At 38.4% G+C, this 24,256-nt stretch overlaps 4 protein-coding genes and 1 long non-coding RNA gene across 5 annotated transcripts in view; 2 read left to right on the forward strand and 3 right to left on the reverse strand.

Annotated features, from left to right (window-relative positions):
* Window positions 1-11,352, reverse strand: part of LOC110375210 (ankyrin repeat and BTB/POZ domain-containing protein 3) — a 41,612-nt gene extending 30,260 nt beyond the window's left edge. The window contains exons 1-2 of the mRNA XM_064036610.1: window positions 11,195-11,352; window positions 789-947 (exon numbers count right to left, since the gene is read on the reverse strand). Of these exons, the coding sequence (XP_063892680.1) occupies window positions 789-947; window positions 11,195-11,202 (167 nt within the window). The 5' untranslated portion in view covers window positions 11,203-11,352. The remainder of the gene's footprint in view (window positions 1-788; window positions 948-11,194) is intronic.
* A 2,527-nt stretch (window positions 11,353-13,879) lies between these two features.
* Window positions 13,880-15,250, reverse strand: LOC110375201 (dachshund homolog 1). The gene is made up of 2 exons (XM_021333232.3): window positions 14,851-15,250; window positions 13,880-14,488 (listed from the first exon to the last, which is right to left on the reverse strand). The coding sequence occupies exons 1-2, from the start codon at window positions 15,137-15,139 to the stop codon at window positions 14,253-14,255; spliced, it is 525 nt and encodes a 174-aa protein (XP_021188907.2). The 5' UTR covers window positions 15,140-15,250; the 3' UTR covers window positions 13,880-14,252.
* A 725-nt stretch (window positions 15,251-15,975) lies between these two features.
* On the forward strand, window positions 15,976-17,248 carry LOC135117373 (uncharacterized). Its single transcript, XR_010276858.1, has 3 exons — window positions 15,976-16,120; window positions 16,334-16,461; window positions 17,127-17,248. It is a non-coding gene; the product is annotated as an uncharacterized LOC135117373 (long non-coding RNA).
* A 415-nt stretch (window positions 17,249-17,663) lies between these two features.
* On the forward strand, window positions 17,664-18,906 carry LOC110375197 (uncharacterized). Its single transcript, XM_021333227.3, has 2 exons — window positions 17,664-17,802; window positions 18,195-18,906. The coding sequence occupies exons 1-2, from the start codon at window positions 17,796-17,798 to the stop codon at window positions 18,662-18,664; spliced, it is 477 nt and encodes a 158-aa protein (XP_021188902.3). The 5' UTR covers window positions 17,664-17,795; the 3' UTR covers window positions 18,665-18,906.
* A 2,386-nt stretch (window positions 18,907-21,292) lies between these two features.
* Window positions 21,293-24,011, reverse strand: LOC110375189 (ADP-ribosylation factor-like protein 1). The gene is made up of 5 exons (XM_021333216.3): window positions 23,782-24,011; window positions 23,482-23,698; window positions 23,225-23,336; window positions 21,757-21,979; window positions 21,293-21,423 (listed from the first exon to the last, which is right to left on the reverse strand). The coding sequence occupies exons 1-4, from the start codon at window positions 23,783-23,785 to the stop codon at window positions 21,770-21,772; spliced, it is 543 nt and encodes a 180-aa protein (XP_021188891.1). The 5' UTR covers window positions 23,786-24,011; the 3' UTR covers window positions 21,293-21,423; window positions 21,757-21,769.
* Between the last annotated feature and the right edge of the window lie 245 nt (window positions 24,012-24,256).

A 24,256-nucleotide genomic window follows, 5' to 3' on the forward strand; every position in this document is an offset into this window, starting at 1 on the left:
ACTTACGACACTGCCACATCTGTCCCCCTTACAGTACAACGATGCATTCATATTAAACGTTGTGGTTATAATACAACTTATCATTACCAAGATATTTATTGTAAAAGTAGAAAGCCGCTTCCGTTGGGGAAACGCTTTGGTTAGCTGTGGGAAATTCGGATGCGAGAAAAATATAGCAATCCATGTGGAAGCGATTAACGAGAGAAACCAATGGAATGTGTAAAAACTGTCTCATGCTGTTAAGAGTAGTGGCGAGGTAACTTTTGCTCTTTTAATTGTCTTCTATACTTCTATATTATAAAGAGGAAAACTTTGTTTGTTTGTTTGGTTATAATGAATAGGCTCAAAAACTACTGGACCGTTTTTAAAAATTCTTTCACCATTCGAAAGCTACATTATCCACGAGTAACTTAGGCTATATTTTATCCCAGTACGGGCAGTAGTTACCACAGGACGCGTGTAAAACCGCGGGAAAACGGCTAGTTGTTAATACTTTGAAAACTCCTGACACTGAAAAAATACCAGAGAGGGTCAAAGTCAGAAACTTGAGAAAGTTTGTCGAGTGCGCTAAGGGGAATTGCCACAGAAACTTAAGGAAAAGAAGATTATCATTATCAAGATTATTGGGACCTGTATATTATTGGGAATGTAATTTAGATTATGCTTCAAAATGACCTACCTATCTTTCACATGGTTCGGTTACCGTGTTTTACGTTTTTGCCCCCTTGAATATGTGACACGAGCTTTTAAGCCTAATTTTTAAAACTAAAGCTACATCCCACTCGTACCTCCTAGGCTTAGGGCGCAGGATCTCGTGCGGCGCGGGCTGGCGGCGCGGCGGCCAGGCGGCGCAGGCGCACGGCTTGTCGCGCGGCTCCCCCGCGCCCGCGCTCGCGCCCCCACCGCTCAGCGGCGCCTCCTCCGCGAGCGGCGTGCACGCATCCTCACTGGAACATGAGATGAACGTCTGTTAATAATTTGTATTTGAGATTTCATGAGTCTACAGCGAACCTAGAGGAAAAAGCGAAGTGCATTTATTCTAAGGATTTTTTAAAAGAAAAATGAATGTAGGTTTGTTGTGCATTTGTTTCTTATCTGCCTGATGATCAGTTAAGTAGTTTTTGCGTGAACGCGTAGCAAACAAACGGACTTTCGCATTAGGTATAATATTAGTAGGATAGTGATTTTCTTGTGGGATCTTGAACAATAATACTCAATAACAATCAACAGAAAATTATCTCTATCTGGGTCTGGTGACGATAATTTTCGCTTAAATTACCTACCTGGGTATGTACCTACTAATCAGCCAATCATGTAAAGAGACTGCCTTATTTTACGACAGTTGAATGGACCTAAGTAGGTACCTAATATTGAACGTATAGGTACTTTGATAATATCTAGGTACGTAAACAGCTACCTAGTCAGCGGTAGCTACTGCCGATGAAAGTAGGCCTTTATACTAACAAAAAGCCGTTTATGCTCAAGTAATAAACCAATTGCCCTTTGCTCCTTAAAGCCTTGTGTCCTAGTACGCCAAATCGCGTTAACGAGGCGACAATAACTACTAAATACATTCAGCCTTATAAAAGGATTATAAATAGCGAAAACTAATACTATTATCAGAAAGTAACGGTCACTTTGCTGTTAATAGTTTATTAGTTAAGATAGCCTTGTAGGCTTAGTGGCTTTGCTGTGCAAACGCTTTAAGTTCCTAGATTCGACTCTCAGAAACGATTGTTAATTATTGTTTGAGACGCAATCATGGTTCTGGTTGTCGCCTCAGTTTCCGCGGCGGCAGAGCAAAAAGGATAGATATTTTCTAGAGGGTTAAGATGCATTCCCCGCCCCCCCCCTTTCACATCCCTAATAGATCTATCAGTGGCTGCATATAGATCTGTGTTTATAGACCCTGAAAAATCGAGCTAGGAAAACTTTATAATTTTCATTTAATTCATACACCATTAATATTGTGTCTGTAAAGTAGTGTTATTTTTGAGTCTATTCCTGAATTATTAACATTGAAGTAAGTAGGAAACTGTCATTTATTCCCTACACATACCACATTGCTCATTTCACCGTTAATTGTAACAATCCACGACAACTGAATGCAATCAAAGCACAAACAGTGCCACGACACTGCGCTCCCATCACGTCCCGGACCAACGGACAATCCCCGCCGCAATGCGCGCGCGCGCCCCCAGCGGCCGCGTGCCGGGGGAATGCGTGCGTACGCGCACCTCCTCACTACCGGTTCGTTGCTATTTGCACTAGATATGCGCCGCGCTTTGGACGTGATAACGTCTAACTTAAACGGCATATTTTACTATTATGCTGGTATTTTGTGCTTTCGAGAACTTGGCACGAAAAGCTTAAGTATGTGTATTACGGTTAAAAGGTTTACTAAAGAGGCTATACGGCTACTTGTTAAAGCCAGTTCAAAACGATCGCATACAAGAGAGCACATTTTCAATATCCAGCAAAATGTGAACCAGAAAAGAGGCTATAACTTTGCACATCATATTTTCCTATGCACTATTTAAACTTGACATAACGTACTTAAAAGTACTATTACAGAGTCGTTGAAGGGCCTCGTGAAATGTGTCGGCACGGGTCAGCGACTGTCACCCATTGTTAGGGCCACGGCTCATCGCTCAAGTGGGAGCGGCTTCCTCACTCACCCTTCCAAACCTTACATCATTTAACGGTGGAAAGCTCAGCATTGTTCTGTTGGAAGTTTCGTTAAGGTTTTGGTTCGAAAAATTCGAACATCTACAGTCAGTGAAGGCCTTGGAAGCGGTACTGAGTTATTTAATAAGCTCAAGATTCCTTTCGGAATTATAAAATACATAATGAGACAACCTATGTGTCTCAGATATTATGTCAGGTCAATGAGCTCTCATCAAACTTTACTTAGTACAGAGAAACAACAGTCCAACGACACGAGCACTTAAAAGGAACTACAAATCTTATTTTCGTTATCTCCCTCATGACCAGTGGTCACGTCTCGCGTTAATAATTCGAGAGACGGGAGCCGTCTGCCGATCATCAATCATTCGCCTGACAGCTGCCGAAGTGGCAGGATGTATGAATTACTGCCGCTCCCGGCTACTGGGCATTCTCACTTCACACACACAAAAGATCCATTTATTCCTGTTAGAACCACTGGTTATGCCATCCTGATTTATAAAGCTCAACTGTGCTGAGTATCGTATTTCAAAATCTACATAAAAGATGTGATGGTTATCATGTGATTTCGAGTTAAATAGATTGCAAATCCTATTGGTTGATTATTATAAAGAAGGGGTCTTAAGGCTAAGTATTTTGTGACGATATATCACACAGAGTTGAGACATGGTAAAGCTCATTGTACCCCATGGAGTATATAATTATAGGTGACATTATTCATAGTGAAGTCAACGGGTATTGGTAACATTTAATTAGACGTCGAGATGATTGATATCGGCACGCGGCAATATTTGAACCCTAACGACATTTGCAACAGAGCTGTTTTATCATTTGTTGGTTATTAGTGGAGCTAGAAGACAGATACCAAAAGTACTTTCATACTATACAATTTTGTTAATTCCCCGTACCTAATTACCTTTCTATCAACTGTATAATCAATCTATATAGGTTCTCAATCTAAATAAATATTGTCAGGACTATAAGGACAGCAAAAGCTCCTTTACTGTCTTTAGTTGCACTTGCAGGATATTATTAATAGTTTTGACGATAATTATTGATGGACCATCTCCATAGTTAGCAGAATACTATCACTTAGCGTCGGGTACGTAATAAATTATAATTTATCGCTAACTGCAGAGTTCAACTACAGATAACTGCCACTAAAGAAGCTAATAGTTACAGTGAACGAAAGCTTTAGTTGTTAAGTGAAGCAATTAAACTTCATATTAATTTAAATTATGGGGCTATAGCTGGTAAACAACGGGAAACGGCTAATAAGTCATAAACTTACTTATTCCTGATTTCACCTGCGTCTTGAGAATACTTCTTACTTTATATAACTTGATAAATGCGTATAATCGTCTTCGGAGTTTACTGTCTTCCTTCATGCATATTAGATACTTAGTCAGTACCATGTCAGCGTCAAGCAAACCAACAAATATTCACATTCACAATATTGTACGAAGTTAAATGAGGCTTGTAAAATATGTTCAGTAAAAGAACAAAAGCTAAAGCTTGCCCCTTCGTCCGGTAGCGTTCAGGTATTAATCACTGCGACTCGTGCGCAGGCAGGGAAACACGCATGCGCGCTTCACTTTATTACCCGGCAACAAAGTGCGGACGTTACTTCACGTCAAATTAACGACAGCAAAAGTACACTCAGTCACTTTAAAAAGTTTAAAACTGAGGAAAATCCAGTGCTTTTTATGCTTAGGCTTTCTAAAGTAATCTTAGACACCAATGGCTGATAAAAAAGGTGAAGGAAAACATCCATGAGGTAACCTGGACTATAAAGTCAGAAATCACCAACCCGCATTGAGCAAGCGTCATGATTAATGCTCAATCCTTCTCCGTGTGAGAAGAGGCCTGTGCCCAGCAGTGGGACGATAAAAAGGCTGTAACAGTTTACTCCCTCCAAATATGGAAATGTCTTCCAAAAGATTTACAAAATCACGAATAAAATGCGGCGCATAGGTCGCCGGGTCAGAGAGTCGTCAATAAATAATTGTTGATGATGTCAGAAAACATTTTAGTGAACGGCTAAAAAACTTGCTTAATCGTCACAGGTATCATTAGGCTAGAATACCGTTTAATAGGTACAAAAATAAACCAAAATATTCAATGAAGACGGCCTCAGTAATAACAGCGAACTAAAATTCATCGCATTTTAAAAAAGACATCTAAATAAAAGCCTAAAAAGGCGCTTGCCACGTCAAACGTTGATTTGTATACATAGGATTTGCATACATATAATAACAGCAAACTACTACACTAACTACATAAATAATTAAGTTCGTATTCAACCATTATTTCTTGTATATCCTTCATCTGGCCCTCACAATCTCGGATCGAAAGCACTGGTCCCTCGGTAAACTTTACCCGCATTTCTTTATGACTGGGTAATTTGTCAGAGCAACACGCCACATTGTTTCAACGTGAATAAGAATAAATAATTATCTCACAGCACCGTATCATTTGTGAGATATCTCAGACTGATGAGATGTCATCAAGAATTTCTTAAAGTTATTTTCATAAGTCGTTAAATTAACAAATAACTTGTCCGTGTAAATTCTTGGGTGTATTTTAACTTTTGTTGCAACGTTGGGTCCGGTTTTTTTGCGTTTTTTGATCCTTACCATTGTGGGTAAAAAAAAAACATCATTGACTGTCTTTAGGATTAGTGGGTAAGGCCTAATGAATAAACTAGTTAAAGCAAACAAAGTCCAACTTTTTAATAAGCTTAAGTAACTTTTATCTCACATATTTATTCGTTCGTTCTCACACTACGGAGCTTTACTTTATTCTGAAGAAAGATCATTAATAGTTTATTACCTATTTATCATACAGAGTTGTAAATGACGCAGACTCGTCGCAGACTTTTGATCCTGTTGTCAGAAGCCAGCTGTGTCGACAAACTCGTCAATGACTTGCTACAGAGCTTATTTTATATTCAACATTATATCTTGGTATATTTATATCCTCTTGTCATAATTTGCCAATCAAATGCTGTAGAAAAAAAATCTATAATCTCAGGGAGAGGTTCGTGTTTCTCATAAAAATACATTGATTTTTAGATTAAATGAATAATTTACTTATAATGACTCCAAAAGCTCCTTTATACGCTCATTAAATCGAATGAGCAGACAATCTAAATACGATCAGTAACATCGGGAATCAATTAACTATAACCCGATAACACGGCAGATGTTAGCCAGCGAGGGTGTCTCCACAACCTGTTATGTCAGGACTATTATAACACCGTACTATTTCCTCAAGCTTGCCAATCAAAAGAACATAAATCCGATGAATTGATTAAACTTTATTACTTGATTCACCCAATAAAATATTAACATAAATAATCTTCTTATAAAATATTAATATTAGGTAACATTTTTTATGTTTACTTCATGAGGAGAACATAATATTAACCACGTTACAAACATGCAGAAATGTCGAACGAATTTGTTTTTCTTTACCGAACAATTTACTCGCAGCGGGAGTTTTAACTTCCAAAATTGTAATCGAACAACATTTCCCGTGTCCCGAATGTCCAGGAAGGTTGGCAACCCTACTGTATACCTGACACAATGGAATCCAAAAACGGACAAAAACTGGCCGAAGGAGGATTTATGTGCTCCTCTCGGATGCCACGCGTTCCTCCGCCGAGCCCTACGGCGATATTCCGCATACGTATACTTTATACTTTGATGACATCAAATCCTTTTGTAAATGTCAAGTTTGGAGGCTACCGAATAGTTGGTCATTGACCTGCGTGCATTAAGTTTTTAATTGAGAGTGCTAGTTGCGTGCTCTCTGCTACGTGTTTCGGATTACATGTTATAATGGGAGTATGTTTCATGCGCACACGCGTTGTCTGTAAGAAAGGTAACTGTATCTCCATTGTTTTTGATAGGTACTCTTTGAATGGATATGTTTAGGTTTTCTTGTGTACATAATAACTTGTGTAATGATAACTCATAAATATTATGTAGGTGAGATTGAATAATTTTACTATTAGTGTATTACTATTTTACTCTTGTTCGTATCGTGTGGACAATTAATAAGAAGACCAATGTTTACCTATTTAAAAACCTGCTTTAGTTGTTAATTCAAATACAATTATTTCTATAATCTAGTTGGTGTGACAAAAGAGTGTTTATATACAACAACAAACTGTAGCATCAGTTCACTTTCACTAGTTAGCAGCTAGCGCGCCATTCCCATGCTTTTTGCTTTAGTCATGGGATTCTCACATCAAAACTATAATTGGTAATATTTTCTAAAAAAACTAAGCTTCGTGACGGAGTGCACATCTTTCTTCATCTAGCTGAAGAAGTAATGACATCATTGTCGCATGCCGTCAGCAGATTGATCGCTCGAAAGTAAACATCACATTGTTAGCAGTTTACATACGAGTACGTAGAATCATTGTTAGATACACCCTCATTGTTTTGGTCTTTCGGTACGCGTAACATAACGGTTGCTTCAGCGACAACTAAGTAAGACTAGACAGAAAGATTTAACGTCATGCACAGGCTGAACACTATCTCAAACTAATTTGAAAAAGCTCCTAAAGCTTGAAAGACATATGGAACAATGGCGAGTGACTTAAGAAAATACTTCCGATGAAATAAAACTCGATTTTCAGAGGAGATAATTAACCTAATAAGCGACAAATTTTTCCAAAATAAAAAATATGTTTCCCAAACGGTATGAGATAGGTAAGGTTGAACATTTACCTATGTGTAGTGTAGTCAATTCAGGTCATCGAACAGACCAGTAGCAAGTCCAGATAGCGAGCAGTTACCGAGAAGTTATCGATACGGATACCAAGAACACATAACTTGACCCAAACTAATCGATGCCAAGAAATAGCACACTTTCAAATCAAACAAAAGCCAAACGTTTAAAATATTTCTGACTAAACTTATAAAGGCATCACTGTTCCAAAAATCTCTTCAACTGCATATGTTATGTGCACCAAGATGCAGTATGAGGTCGATTAAAATTAGCATAAGTGTTCGTCCAGAGTGGTGTACGATCATGTGCATATGCAGCATATGTCGAGTGCACTCTGATGCGTGTTTAATTGCTTTTAACTTTGACATGACGTTATCCAGCCAGGCTTCTTGAACCAAAATAATGTTTTGTGATTATCCCGTCTGGATTGCGAATGACGTGCATTCAAGATACTTGTAACATGGGATGTATCAAGAAAGAACATTTGTGTGTTATAAATTGAGCATTATAATTTAAAATTAGATAACTTACACAATTTTCTCCTGCGTCATGATCGGCCATTTATGCCACTCGATGCACAATTAACACAATCAACTCCTCGGTAACGCTTGAGTTTCGATCAACACGTTCAATATCTCCGCGATCAACGCTAATCTGCTTCCACAATACAGATTGACGAAAACTAAACAATCGTCAATAATAAAACATAGACAATTGTTTTGTTACACACCAATTGAGACACTCTAGAAACTAGTCATACGTTTATAACGATATCGTACGGATTTTTGTGCCTAGTTACAACTAGTCGCCCCAAGACAGGTGCTGTATGGATCTTGGCAATAAAAAACTTCTATTCCTTCAGCACAAACAGTCTTTGCATACCTCATACATAACCGGTGTGATGAGTAAGAAGCTATAACGTAGTAACTAGTTACCAATAAATAGCTAATTCGTAAACATAAGTCCTCTTTGCGCACGTAAACGGTATCACATGTTAGCTCATAAAACAGGGTTGTTAAAAGGTCCATATCATTATGTACATCTCGTTCTTAGGCAGTCGTAATCATAGTTATTTTCCATACATGTATGACATGATTCTTCTAATGAATAGGATTTTTTTTACTGTTGAGTAACTGCCTATTTGACCTCCACGAACTAACATCTCGTATAAAGGCTTTGGTAATACTGATTCTTAGAATTTTGGACTTCTCCAACCGTGACGAACGAGTGTCTTACATCGAAAAATTATAACTTACTGTCCAACGATATATTCCATAGACATGGGCGATATTCTTTCAATTGAAACGGCCATAATATCCAGGGACGGAACCATTATTCACTTAAGTAGGAACATTTACGGCAGTATGGTGAAATAATATTATATTACTTAGCTATGAACCGTTAAGATCTTTGACAGGGAACGGGGCTTATTAAGCCCGTTGTACATAACAGTTTCAGGTGAAATGAGTCTGGAATTCTGACAGTATCGTACACGTTATCTACACTAGGTCCAAAATAACTAAGCTGATATTTACACATAACGCTACTAGGCCATTGGATTGTTCGAAAGAGTAACGCGGTTCAGAAGGTACAAAAGTGGATTTTAGTGTATTTTAAGTCTGACATTTAGGGGTCATCTAATTACCCATCTTTTTAGGAAATAAGGATTTCCACATAATAGGCACCGAGATTTTTTTTTTAATTAGCTATTAGTAGGTTCTTCAAAACTGAGTACTTAAATAAATGCGGACGGTAGAAAGGCGTATCTTTTGGGGTATATCGATCCCAGTTAAAACTGTGACTCAAGCAGGTAAAGTGGGGCGCTATTAAGTGCACCAGGCGTTATTCACTTGGTAGCCCATTATGAGCGCATAGCAAAAACATGTTAACTTGGCTAATATGCACTAATTGCAACTTGTTTACTTCCTCAAGTTTTAATACGTTAAGTACTTTAAGTTCAGTGTGCCAGAACAATAGGTATCTTTTTATCTGTTTAAAACACGGTGTAAGCGTTTCCTATTTTAGTCTTTTCCGTTATCATAAGTCTGTCTGATTGTCGTGTTTCCATGTCAAAATTACAGAACTTTCTGGTACATACAAACATGGTACATATCACAGATAATCCAGAGCCTGAAAAAAGACATAGGTGCCTAGGCAAATTTTTATAGCGGGTGCGAGAAATAATCGCATCAGGAAACGTGTGGAACCGCAGGGATCAGCTATGCCATAAAAATCAATGCGTCTGTATCGGAAACCTGTAGTTAATAGTTCTGAGAGCCTGACTCCAACATGGTCATCACAATTAAATGGCGTCTGCAATTACTGGCTAACTCTAATTACTCCGCGATTGGTCAGAACTGTTACTCTTAATAACATGAGTAAGTAGTTAAGTTTTTATTGTGGGACGTGCTTCAGCCGATCTGAAATTACGTAGCTATACTAATATAATAAAGAGAAAATGTTTGTTTGTAACCTGGTTATGACAAATATAAGGGTCTGAATCTACTGAACCGATTAAAAAAATATTTCACTGTTGGAAAGCTAGACTAAGCCCGAGTAACATGGGGTTTTTTTGACGTGTACGGGGATGGGTAGGGGAAGAAGTTCCCCAGGACACGAGTGGAACCACAGAAAACATCTAGTTTAGGATAAGGCGGATGATAGATATTTCATCAGCATCTTCTTTTAATATATTTTGTTTATTGCTTGGTAATATTCCTGACTCTATATGGCATCGAGGACTTGAAATCTAAAAAGGCTAAAAGCTTTTAAAACCTTTGACCAGATCTGCCTATGCGAGATAAGATAGTAAACTGGTTTCATTAAAGTCTATCTTTACTATTAGTTGATAATGTTTTTATATATGTATTTGGTTGATGACCTTTTAAGTACCTAAGGCTCTATTTGAGAAGAGCTTTTTGTTTCAGTTACCAAACATGGGAGCTTTTTGGCTTAATCAATTGTTTGATTTTATTTTTTTCACAATTAGCCATGTGGCTTCGATGAGATACTATAAGATTATTAATAGAAGTAAATACATACAATAAAAAATACGTAGATACTTAGTTCAATAAAATATATTTGTGTACTTGGTTGAATCTTGTGTAGTGCTTATTGCTAGTTTGATTAATTAAACTTGTTAAAAATATTTAGGTACTTTGATAAATTGGCTAGCTGAATGTATTTAGACATTATATGCCTATCTCTGCATATATGATACGTGGGTGTGTTATAGGTCCATTAAAGGCTAGGGGAAAATAAGCGTAGGTTGTTCATGTCGAAAATGATTGTGGCATTTTCTGAAACTTTAGGCAGCAACTTGACCTGTTGTTGACTAGCGGTTGTTTCTATCTTTAAAGTTTTTTTTTTGTTTGTCACCTTTTAACTCGAAATCAAAATTTTTTTCCTACTTACCATATTTTGCTAATCTATAAAGTAAGTAAACTACTTGTTCAGTGTTATTTTAGTATCAATGTATTTAAAAGAAGTCCAAACCTGTTACCATTCGTATACATTAAATTATTTTAGTTTTTCAATGAAACAATATCCCGAACAGGAATCTAACCGGTCCGTATTCAAGTCGCTCACAATTGGCGCAAGCTGCACTGAAAACTGCATGTTGCAGAATGAACTTACAACGAAACTATGCACAACACATCTACATAGTTCCAAGGCCCTATAAACATCAAGTGTACTTTCGCTGCGGCACCACAATAGAAGTTTCTCACAAGCGTGGGAGGATTTTTCTTGTAAATAAGATGGTGCATACCTAGCCATCCATTCCAGTGCTGAGGTCTGTTTCACCACTGCACTGCACTGCACTGAAAACTTTTACTTTTCCCGGCGTACGGCGTGGGTAGGTGCGCGTGCGTCGGACTGCGCGGGCGCTCGCGAGGCGCGCACGACACTGCCGCGACCCGCGCCCGGCTCTCCTATAAATTCTTTACAAGACTCGTGCCAGAGCTTGGCCCTGTACAGTCGGACACAACTGTACTGCGCTCGCCCTTAACTACTCTTTCAAGCTTTCTGAAAGCTCCCTTGGCGCTATTTTACATAATGTATAAACAATTTTGGGGTTTAAATTAATAGGACTTTGTAAGTTGTATTATAAAAGCTAATTGACCCTCGCAGTACATTATGTAAAGACAGTAAGTTTTTGATAAGAACAAATTGCATTAGCCGTAATTTCAATTGGTTAAGGCAATAAAAGAAGCGTGTGAAACTGACGCATTACAAAAGTTAATCGAGGCGCAATTCAAACGCAAAGTGCACACAAAGAGTAAAAAAATACAATACAATTCTGGGTGCAAAAATGTAAAATGTTTTACGCCAAAACAGCTCGGAATATTTTTATTAAAGGAAAAGGCGAGAAAACACCCAACGTGTGAGATAACACAGATATTAAACTGCATGTTTTCGCGTCAAGATTTAATCTTGAGCGACCACGTGGGCTTTAATTATAAAATTAAGCACAGGATTGTACCTGCGGCCGGCGCGCGCGCAGCCTCCGGTCGTCGTTCGAGCAACCAGTCAGACCGCATACTCCTCCCCCGCCCGCACACCTCTGTCCCAAACTTTTAAAAGCACAAACAAAATTATACCATAACCGTAGTGCACAAAGTTTGAATTGGCGTAAGAACCATTGGTGTTTAATGTTCTCTGTAATTAAGTCTAAATACCTCTGCTATTTCGTACAAGACATGCCGTACAGGGTTCCCTACATATTTGACCAAACTCGGTGGCTGGTGCACCGTACTGGGCCGACATAAGGCCGAATTTGTCCGCGCCTTGTAGAATGCACCTGCTTGCAGGACCGTCACAATCGTTGCACTTACTACAATATTGACTGCGTTTGTTATAACCGCCGTATTTTGATAAAACACGTGAACAGCGAAAAAACAACAAGTGTATGTTGAAAGTAAACAACATACATTATATGATTGGAAAAATCCGTTGGCTGGTCAGTTAGGGCGATCAAAACTAATTAAATGCATATAGGTAATTAGACATACTTTAGTACTTAGCGCAGGCTAATCTCCAGCTGTCGATATGAACTAGGTGGATATGCAAAGACAAATCGCAACAGGAATGCTAAGTGCCTCCTTATCAACTTGCCAGATTAACTTCACCGTTTATTAAGAGATTGAAAAGCTCATGAGTAATTTAATTAATGATCATCTTGGTGTTGTATTTATTAAGAAGTTCTGAAATATTTCAAAGCGATGCAATGTCAATCATCTGCATTGCGAGCCGTTTGCCTGAGGAAGCTACGTATAGATAACCAGCAGTGTGGATGGGGGCAGGATACATTGAGAAAACTAATTACTGGCTAACCAAGTTCCAAAGGCTTTCGGGCCGCAAAAACAATAACTTTTAGCAAAAAAACCCCCGACCCAAAAAAAGTACGCAATAGTTATGTCAAAAGGTTAAAAACGTTAAACCCTATAAAAAGCAAAAAATAACTTTTAACACTACGTAAACTAAATTTTGTCGTGTCGGGGGACCGCTCTAATTCATTACTTTAGATACGTGTTTTTTTTTAAACGAATGTTGTAAATAGGTAGGTATCATTTGATTTATGTAAGTATTTATGAAGGTAAAAAGCGGTCCCCCGACACGTCAAAATTTAGTTTACGTAGTGTTAAAAGTTATTTTGCTTTTATAGGGTTTAACGTTTTTCTTTGACATAACTATTGCGTACTTTTGGTCGGGGTTTTTAAATTATAATTTAATTTTATTTCATGCTTTTAAAGGAGCTCCTTAATTTTTCCTTCTTTCATTTAATTTATTTTATCTTAAGATGGGGTCGCTATATGCGATCTCGGCCAAAGGAAGCTGTTTAACAATCCTCATGACAAACTGGCTCTGGGAGAATTACACAGATTGAGAAACAATAAAGATTAACCTTTGGACATTCTAGATTTTCAGCAAAAATATAAATCGGTTTATCCGTTTCATTCCGCCATTCCAGGGTTTCATCCGCCACATCCCATTTCCAGCATCAGGTTCTCGTCAATCAGAAACATGAAGAGGACTCGTCAAGACAAATTCAACGAGCCCAAACTCGATGGGTTTACTAAAAGGCAGTTCAGGGTTACGTCTCCTACCTTCGTGCCCTAACAGCAGACCAGCTCAGTGGTTCCAAAAGACATTAGTGTTTCAAATTTCAGATCTCTCATATACTTGCAAGTAAATTGAGCGTGTAACATTCCTATCACATCTAGCAAACGAGCTGATGACCTTGAAGACCTGAACCGATTTCCACCAAACATAGCTAAGAACACTCCCGACTGACATACCTTTTAAACAAAAAAAACCGCATTACAATCGGATCATCCGTTTGGGAGCTACGATGCCACATACACACACACACACACACACACACACACACACACACACACACACACGTCAAACTTATAACACCCCGTCGCTTTTGCGTCGGGGGTTAAAAATAAGAATCACTTTATTAAAAACTTGACACACGCCTATGTATACCTATGCCTATGCATCCATGAAAGAAGGGGATAAAACATAGCATATTTATTTACAAAACTATAAACATATCTCTTCAAAACTACGTAACAGCAGATGCTTCAGACCTTACAATACTCGGGACACACTGGCGAAAACTATGAACAAATAACATACAGTTCAAAATGTCCAAATGAAGACAAGACGTAACGAGCCTGCTAACATGCTACTTAAATTAGTAAGCATTGTGAATCACTCCACTCCTCTCCTCCACGTTTAACATCTATACCATCATTTTTCAAAAGTTGGGGAGTTATCGTCCATTTGGTTACAGCACTAGATCTTATTATCACCTTCTACTCCTTGCAGTATTCATTTTTAGGTCGGCAGGCGTTGGGGTCTCTCCTCTCACTCTGTGGGCACGGCCAGCCTTCAATAACCGGTTTCTCCTTGATTACTGGTTCTTCTTTGACCTCCTCAGGAACTTTCTCCTCTTCTTTTGGTGGCTCTTCTGGGACCTTAGCCTCTAGCAGACTCTTCGTGGCTCTATACTTATACATGAGAGCCACGACCCCGACGCCGACAGCTAAACCTGCAAATAAACTTGTGTACAAAACTCCAATTTTCAGTCTATGTAACACTCTTATATTACAACAGCACTAGTCGAGTAAATAGTTAATGACAATGAAGACATAGCTACATAGGTACCTACATTCTGCGACCTGATCTCTCATGTCGTTTCGGATTAACGACCCATCGGGCTATGTGAGTGAAGGAATAAGGAGTACACCTGTGTCAGCGCAAATGCTTGTGCACTTTCATATGTCCTGCGCAGCTGGCTGATCTCATTATATGCATATGAGGACAGCCACCGTGGCCGAAGTCGGCCTTGGACGTACCTACATACTTATGTTATAAACAGCTTTAAGAACACAGGCACGGGTGATAGCTCACCAATAATTGGTACCACCATTGCACCTATCCCGCCACCGGTTCCGCCGGCTGCTCCGACTGCTGCGCCACCAGCGCCGCCCGCGCCGCCACCACCACCACCACTTACTGCTGCGACTGGGGTCGGGGCTATAGGCGGAACTGGACCGACGGCTGGCACCGCAGCGGCAGCCGGGGCCGCAGAAGCGGCAGGTGCCGCGGCGGTCGGTGCCGCAGCCGCAGCGGCAGCGGGCGCCGCATCGGAAGCCGAAGGATTCGGGGGTGGTGTCGGGTTGTTCGGTGGTGTGCTCATCACGATCTACGTTTGAGCATTAACATTGTGTCATGTACCTAAAATAGTTTTTCCTCCACATTGCTAGTATTTATACGTCTGCTGTCTTTTTGAAGTTTGCTGCAAAGCTAAACGTCACTCAAGAAGACTAAAGACAATAAATTCAATATTTTTAATAATAGGTAGAAAATTAATATTTTTTTTCGTGATGGATCTATTTTTCAGGAATTTAGAGGCAACATACTTCCTACCTACCTATATACATTGAACACCCAACAGTTTTTGTTCATATCTAGTGAAGAATATTTGTGGTATTCAAGGATTATAGTAAACGGAAACATAAAGTTACATTAGTTAGTGGGTAGGTAACCGCTTCCGAATCAACCAAGATATCTCTGGAATACACTGATGGCTGTCATTTAAATTAATATCTAGTGAAGAATATTTGTGGTATTCAAGGATTATAGTAAACGGAAACATAAAGTTACATTAGTTAGTGGGTAGGTAACCGCTTCCGAATCAACCAAGATATCTCTGGAATACACTGATGGCTGTCATTTAAATTAATATCTAGTGAAGAATATTTGTGGTATTCAAGGATTATAGTAAACGGAAACATAAAGTTACATTAGTTAGTGGGTAGGTAACCGCTTCCGAATCAACCAAGATATCTCTGGAATACACTGATGGCTGTCATTTAAATTAATATCTAGTGAAGAATATTTGTGGTATTCAAGGATTATAGTAAACGGAAACATAAAGTTACATTAGTTAGTGGGTAGGTAACCGCTTCCGAATCAACCAAGATATCTCTGGAATACACTGATGGCTGTCATTTAAATTCTGACGTGCCTCTGTATATGTTTTTACTTTCGCCGTATCATAAACTTGGCGAAACACCATGTTCCAGTACATTTATCATTAAAAATAAGATACTAAGTTTCTAAAAGCACTGTTGTTGAGAATATCTTGAAAGGAATGATAGAGTCAAACAACTAAGAGGTTAGTTAGAACTTAAAACTCGTCTTTCACTCTCTTTTGAGAAAGCATTTACATTTTTGTAGATAGAAGTTTGGTGTTCCTTTGCTAAATTAATAATATAAAGCATTTCCTATCAGTTCCTATCGAGACGGGTAGCTAATTTTGTGAAAAGTAAGCCAGACAATAGCAAATATCAATAAGGACTCTTGTTATGTAGACAATATCTGATTTCAGTCGACAAGCTCACAGGACAAACAACTATTTAATCATGCTACTCTATCTGATTCAAGCGATCTCAGTGTACGCCATATTTATCTTCACTATTTGGATTTCTGCCTACCTTCTAATGGAAAAAGCAATACGTACGTATAACTCTTACATGAAAAAAGTGCATTACCTTTTAGTCAAAGAAAAGGACACTAAAGAACAATGTCAGGTTTCGGCCCACCCAATCAACTTTTAAAACTAAATTCTCACGGACACAAAGTTCTTTACTATAACAATTTAAATATAAAATACTAACTTCTTATAAAATATTTAATTGTTAACTAGAACTTTTCAAAAAAAAAAACATTTTAATAAGTAGGTAATTATTTTGTTTATCGAGTTCAGGTTTTTTGTTTTAATAATTTGGAATAATTTGGTTTTGAGAAGTTCAATGCAAAAGTGGAAAACATAGAAAAGCTTCTGACATAAAACTACACAAAAAACTGAAAGAATTTTCACTGTAGGTACATGAAATATTTTTATTAACCGACTTACCAAAAAGGAGGAGGAGGTTCTCAATTCGGCCGGTATGTTTTTTTTTTGAGCCTAAGTTACTATGGACGTCTGACATTGTTCTTTACTATCTGAACAAAATCCTAGAAGTGTGACTGTGGAAAATATAGGGAATGGATCCTCTTTGAAAATAACGGAATCTATTTTAGTGTTTCTACCTAAATAACAAGACATCCCCACACAATATTTTTCCTCGTGGTGTGGTTCCTTCATCATTCTTGAAATGGAGTTCACACACAACTTTCAGGTTTCGTGCCAATTAAAAGTGCATTGCTGAAGACTGGCCATTCCACCGCCGCCGACCTGGTAGCTGCAGAGGAGCACCTCGTGGACTTCCACTAGGATCCAGGCAGCTGCAAGACTTCTTGATGTCAGGTAAACATAGAGACGTGACGAAAAAAATAGGTTGTTTTAGACTTGATTCTGTAATATATCACGAGCCTCTGCACACAGTAATTTAGTTAGCCGTGGATTTGGAATCTAAGCTAATTATGGGTGTTTGTAAAGTTATTGGTGATTTCATTTCGTTCGAAACACCACGCCTGCATTATTCACCGTATTACAACAATGTACGAAAATGACTATTCCCGCATGCGGGGCAATCTCGCGTGCATGGCGAAATCTGTAGTAAGGTAGATGCTTACGAAACCGTCAATCTTGCTTTACGTACTCATGCTATCGCCTGCAACCTCTTTGTAAAATTAAATGACAATCCAAATTCTATGTTTTATTCTGGCATTTAAAAAATTACCAAACGTCTAAATCAGTGAATAACGAAAGCATCATCATGGCCCGCATGAAACTTAATGCTGCAATAAAATAACAGACTTCCCAGTAGCAGTAGCTACTGCTATACAAATCTCTATGTTATGATCTCACAGTGCAAAATTCACAACAATACTAGGTCTAGTATAATATGAGTGGTGAGTAACGAGTTCTCGCATCAATTTAAGAAACTTATTTTAAAAATTACTATGTAGGTACATAGGAACCATCCCAATCTTTAGCGATTGCCCTCTACCAAGTTGCAGAACACTGTTCTAAGCCGTTTTCCCTCACATTCGCAATAATTCTAACATTTGTTAAGTAGATGTCATCACATATCATATTACTTTTAAGTTTCGTGCATGCATCTGATCAAACAAACCTAACACTACCGCATCTGCGAATAAGGAGAATATGACTACTGAGGCACCTGGGCTTCCTACTTACTTCTTGTCGTACTCGAAAAATTTGTTCCATGCTGCATTTCGAAGGATCCTTTGAATGTTGGTGAAAAATCAAATTGAGAGGCTGATGTTAGTGACAATTTCAGGCAGGCCCGGCGGGGCGGGCAGGGGAGGCGGGCCGGGCCGGTCCAGCGGAGCTGGCAGGTCCGACAGGTCCGACGGAGAGATAAGCCTCGTGCCTCTCATCGCCGGGGCACTCATAGGGGCCGGCATCCTGGCAGTCATCTACTTTCACACACAAAAGGCACAAAAATCCGAAGTGCCCGAGGTGCCAACTGTAATAGAGGTAACTCCTCGACCCCGCAAGATCTGCTACAGGAGGAGCAACGTGTGCCCTAAAATAAGTCTCAAAAGGCGAAGGTTTTTGACGAAGGAGGAAGAGCAGGAACTAAATAGACAACTTCAAGAAGAACAAGAGAAACTATTGGCGGAACAAGAAGAACGCAAGAAACTTGAGGAAAAGAGCAAGAGCATCAAGAGTTTTAGCAAATTTTTCTGTCTACCAGAAAATAGTGATAACAAGGAAGATTGTGATCTAGAAGAAGAGAGCGCTTAGTCTCACTACTACCACAATTGTCTGAGCGACATCAAATTCAATCGGCATAACTTGAGCCTCCTTAGCTTTCTCCGTTTCCGAAATGAAACTTAGTTCAAGTGTCATTATAGTCAACGACATTGTGAAATTAGTAGCTTTACCCTTAATGTAAGCATGTAGGTAAACGTCTTTAGCAGCATTAAGTTTCTTTGTAAAGAACATTTTTACAGTAAATGTACCTTTGGGTTCTTTGAGTAATGTTACATAGTTTTATTGAATTGCTTATCACATGCAACTTGGGAGAGGGTACTGGATAAACCATTTGGTGCAAAAGTAAACAGGTCAAAAGTTGGAAGAGTTTAGTTTATATCAGATAACAACGTACAGCCAGCCACTTCTTAGTAGATTATAAATTACTAGCCGTTTTCCCGCGGTTTAACCCGCGTCCCGTGGTAACTACTGCCCGTACCGGGATAAAATATAGCTTATGTTACTCGTGGATAATGTAGCTTTCGAATGGTAAAAGAATTTTTTAAAACGGTCCAGTAGTTTTTGAGCCTATTCATTACAACCAAACAAACAAAGTTTTCATCTTTATAATATTAGTATAGATGAGAGCAACCTCATATTTTCCATCAACGGTGTGTTTGAAAGAAGACAGACAGACACAAAAGTAGGTAACGACTAAACTCGGCTTCAATGATATAATCTTAGGCAGCCAGTTGTTTGCAAATACCTAATGGTAAGCTATTAAATAGTAATAGTGGTAGGATTGGCTATAAATCAGTAATAACGCTTGTTGCAGACCAACCAGACGTAAAATGCCTGCTTGTCATAGGCGGGCTAGTAGCGAGTCTAGGCCTATCTATTTTTTACCTGGCCAGTAAACCTTCGGATGACAAGTCCTCCAAAAAATGTCCAGAAAAAATCATTACCACCGAACTGGAATATGAGGAATGCGAAGAAGAATGCGTCAAAATTGACCCCAAGAAACGGCGATGGCCCACCATAGAGGAAGAAAAGGAGGAGCAACGACTTCGGAAAGAAAGAGAGGAGGAATCCCAGAAAAGAGAGGAGGAACGCCAGAAAAGAGAGGAGGAATGCCAGAAAAGAGAGGAGGAATGCATTAAGAAAGCCCAAGAAATGCTCAGAAAATGCTTACAAGGCATAGAATAAAATATTGCAAGTCGTTCTTTTATTTCTTATTTCTCAACCCGGCTGACCATTCGTTTGCTAGAGCCAAACCTGCAGTGCTGGTCGCAGGGGTTGCTTCAAAAAGAGAATTGAGAGTTTAAATAAAAAACTGAACCTAAGGCACTTGACTAGAAACGAGTTAGCGAGTTCCGATATTTGTGTAGCTCGGCTATAAGCGAGTGTGCGAGTGAGGCGGGCGATTACTCGCATCACTCGCTCGCTAGATACGCACTGTAGAGAAATGACCACTGGTTGCTCTCTCGGCGTGAGTTGTAAACGCTTGGCGAGTGTTATCTTTCATAGCTTTTGTCGCTCAGCGACAAACTAGTGAAGCGAGTGCTCGCCGGCAGTGTGAATAGTCAGCGATCAACTATTTGTATATGCATCTCTTTTGTTCACTTGGAAAGTATATCTATTGTACGTTTCTTGAGCGAAGAAATAGCCGATAGTTAGTAGTTTTCTCGTCGTTGGTAGGACAACTGCCTAATATCTACGTATAAAATAAAACGCATCAAATAATAATACATGATATTGTATTTGGAACAATCTTTCTCTCTTACCGCATAGTAATATAAATTATAGCTTGGTGAACGTCACTGATACAAAATATATAATAATTAATAGTAATTAATTAATAATAACTTATGTATAGGTACACCCGTCGCCGCACGCACGACCCGCTACAAATCAATTTGTTTTTACATAAAATTCGCCGTCGCCTCTATAAGCGTTAGGTACTTGCATTGATTTTCGACATTCATGGAATAAAGTAGGACTGGTGTCCACTTATCGACAACTTTTTGGAATTCAAGGGCGCGTCCCATCGGGAACTATTTAACAGTTCTTTATATTCCAGCTTTCAGTCGGTTTTCAACGACGTTGGTCGCAGTTACTAACTGTCACGTAAGATCGCAATGGGACCGCGCCCTTGAAAAACTTTGTTATAATTTTCTATGAAACGTTTGGGCAGTAGTACGCATTCGACAATATCTTCAAGCTAAACACCGTACAATAAGCTACATCTTGTCACACGCCATTACAACTAAGCATTCAATAAATGCAGGTTGTGCTTCAATTCTCGTATGAACATACAGTGTGCCCAGTTTATTTATGTAAGTATGAATTTTTCTGTTTTCGGATTTGTTGCCAGAGCAATAAAATTATTGAGCTAAAGAAATATTAATTAACTTTCAATATTGCTAACAGAAAATTGTTGCTAACTAAAAATTATGGCCAACGGCCGTTTACCTTAAATGATTTTGACTTTCGAGGTTTACAAATCGCTTGCCATCAACCAAAAATAGAATACATTAGACTTTGAGGTTTGTCCCAATGACAGACAATTGTGTGTTGCCACATACAATTTTCAAATTACCGAAGTAAATAAGATAATACTTGCTACAATCAGCTGGAATGCGTCACAAAATGCTGATAAGTTCCAATATTAGGAGCCAAACGCGTGTGTATTGTATCGGCGACGACGTAGAATGCTAAAACTAATGGCGTTACATGTGACTATCTTATTCTGTCCATCGCGCACGCACACATCAAGCCCTCTTGTATCACGTGGCCACTTCAGTTACAAGCTGGAACAGAAAAAAAACTTCTGAATAAAGTTACAACGTTAAGCAAGTATTGAATATTCAAATAATTAAAAAAAGCCTTTTTGTTAGCTGTATACCCACTATTTCTGTATCTTATAAAACAAGTTAAGTTGTGGACCCCAGACATTTCTTGTCTGCTAGACTTGCTGACCAGTGTTTGACTAGTCCTATACATGTAACCTAGTAACTGGACTGTTGTTATATAATAGGTGATAAGACACATAAGAAAAAGCTAGTCTCCACATGCAGATTTATCTAGAAACTAATCCCAAAGTTAAAAGGTCAAATAAGCTGTGTGGTGAATATCACACTTACCATCCTTCAGGTGTTATTTCCTAGCCTGTAGCGCGTTGGAGAGCCAGTCCATCGCTTGATCCAGCCCCTCGCCGCGCACGGCCGAAGTCTTGAAGATCTGGAAGGTACGGTCACGGAGGGCGTCCAGGCCCAACGCTTGGTGCACCTCAGCCACTGTGAGGCATCCTGCCATGTCCTGCTTGTTTGCTAGGACTACTAGTATTGCATTGGCTAGCTCTTCCTCCTGAAATAGTTGGAGAGTTTTGTCAGAGATGAAAATCTTGAAAATGGAGTTCAAATCCGGGGGAATGATGATGTTCTTTGTCAGCTCATATTCAATTTTTGATGTGATTGCTCCTAGTTGTTTGGATGTAAGGGCTGTTATATGAGGGGTTAATTTAAAAGTAGTATTTAATGATGGTCATAGTTCAAATTGTATGTCAGTGGCTTGCTAGGCTAATACCTCCACCTCAATGTTCCAGCCCCTGAGGCCTTCAACCTAAATAATTTGTTTACTTCCTGTGTCAGGAACTATCAGAAAATGACTCCACTACAAATAACTTTTACAGCATATCAGATCAAGATAAGATCAAATCAATTTTTATCTCTATTAAAAATCATGTATAATGGTTATCATTTAATGTACTTTTGAATTATTAAATTGTTACAAGCATTGGAATGATAAAAACTTACGAGTTATAAGGAATAACTACAACAACTTCCTATGCAACAAAATTACCACAACATTGTTACACACGGTATAAGTTATTGTTGATCCATATGTAACTAAAATAACAATACAGCTGTGCATTTGTTTTACAAATACCTCTTCTAAATATGTTCATAAAACATAATCTACCCACAGCGATAGCTATGTTAATTATGTATGTTTCATATGGCTATAACTATTGAAAAGTTATAGAAATAATGGATCTACAATTTTTGATAGTTTTGTGACAAGATATCAGTTCCTAAGTACTCCTCCCAATATTGTTGTTTTGTAATACAATCATGTACATGTACAGTATTCCGTACTAATCAAGTGCCACTTAATACATGATTCATTAACAATAAACAATTAAAATATAAAATGAGTGAAGGTTAATACTGAGTTGTTGTAACTTGTTCTTTAATAAGGCAACAGCCTCATAAAGATTATTTATTATATTCAAAGATTTTCATTTGTTTTGGATAACAGGAAATTTCAATTAAGATGTCTAATGCAAAGATATTGGTCAAGCTGCACAAAGTACAGAGTGGCTGGTTAGTTAAAACCGCACTGCTTGCAGCAAGTTTAATTTCTTCCCAAAAAAGTAATTTGCACTATTTTATGAGAACTGTGTGCTTGTTTGCATAATATTGCCACCCATTAATATCTTGTGAGAGAGCAAACTTTTACTAAAACCAAATGATTAAAGACAAACAAAGTTATTGTTTGAAGAACTGCTGAATGGGCACTAAAGTAGAAAATTAAAGAAATGTAACTTACCCTCAACATGTGTACCAATTCATCTTTAGATATTCCTATTCGATCTCTATCTGCTGAGTCTACTACATATATTATTGCATCTGTGTTCCCGTAATAACATCGCCAGTAAGGCCTGCAAACATTAACAACACACATTGAATACATATTTATACATATGAAGTACAATTAGTTTCATTACAGTTATTGTTCTCTAGTGTAAATGACACACGAACAATTGCCGTAACTAAACAAGACCTAACCTCTACTATGTCACTCACCTAATACTGGTCTGTCCTCCAAGATCCCACACTTGGAACTTTAAGTTCTTATATGTGACTTGTTCTACGTTAAAGCCGATGGTAGGTATCGTGGTCACCACCTCCCCGACCTGCAGTTTGTACAATATCGTAGTCTTCCCGGCGCCGTCCAATCCGAGGATCAAAATCCTCATTTCTCGCGCCCCTAGCAACCCTCTGAAGTAACTGAATAGACCACCTGAAATGCACCAATTCAATAACTCTCATAAAAACCTATAAAACACGATTAAAATGCATTTTTATGACAATTAAATCACTTACCCATTTTCTGATAAGCTTAGCCTATTTTAATGCATTAGTTGTTACTTCTAAGTAATGATTTTGTATTGTGTGTGCGCATCAACTGTTCCCAATGTTTTTATTTTTATTATCTACACTTCCAAATTATTTATTCAATCACTTTTAGCGATAAATAAAAAACATTTTATCGTAAAAACCAGCAATAGCAAATCATTTGACGTGTAAGCAAGCACTCAATGTCGATTTTGGTTGCCAGCTTAAAAAAATAATTGATGACATTTTGTACCAGCGGATTTTAAAAATAAAAATGGACTTTAAAAAATATACCTTTGTGGGCTTATATTTTCAAAATCCCCAAATTATTTTTCAACAATTTTGTAATATAAACGTAATATTTAAAGAATTAGCACCCATTCCATTCCACTCGTCCATCGCGATTAAGTACCGAAGCAAAGTAACTATTAAGTAATCTGTGATTCTACCAACAAGCAATAGA

This window comes from Helicoverpa armigera, chromosome 10 (genome assembly GCF_030705265.1).
Source record: "Helicoverpa armigera isolate CAAS_96S chromosome 10, ASM3070526v1, whole genome shotgun sequence".
Taxonomy (NCBI): Eukaryota; Metazoa; Arthropoda; class Insecta; order Lepidoptera; family Noctuidae; genus Helicoverpa; species Helicoverpa armigera.

Excerpts from the sequence above, each read along its gene's own strand:
- LOC110375189 (XM_021333216.3), bottom strand. Across the intron at positions 23,337-23,481 it reads GGAGGACAGACCAGTATTAG|GCCTTACTGGCGATGTTATT; the intron begins GTGAGTGACATA and ends TAATGTTTGCAG. Across the intron at positions 21,980-23,224 it reads AATTGGTACACATGTTGAGG|GAGGAAGAGCTAGCCAATGC; the intron begins GTAAGTTACATT and ends CAACTATTTCAG.
- LOC110375201 (XM_021333232.3), bottom strand. The coding sequence starts at position 15,139 with ATGAGCACACCACCGAACAACCCGACACCACCCCCGAATCCTTCGGCT. Across the intron at positions 14,489-14,850 it reads AATGGTGGTACCAATTATTG|GTTTAGCTGTCGGCGTCGGG; the intron begins GTGAGCTATCAC and ends GTTTATTTGCAG.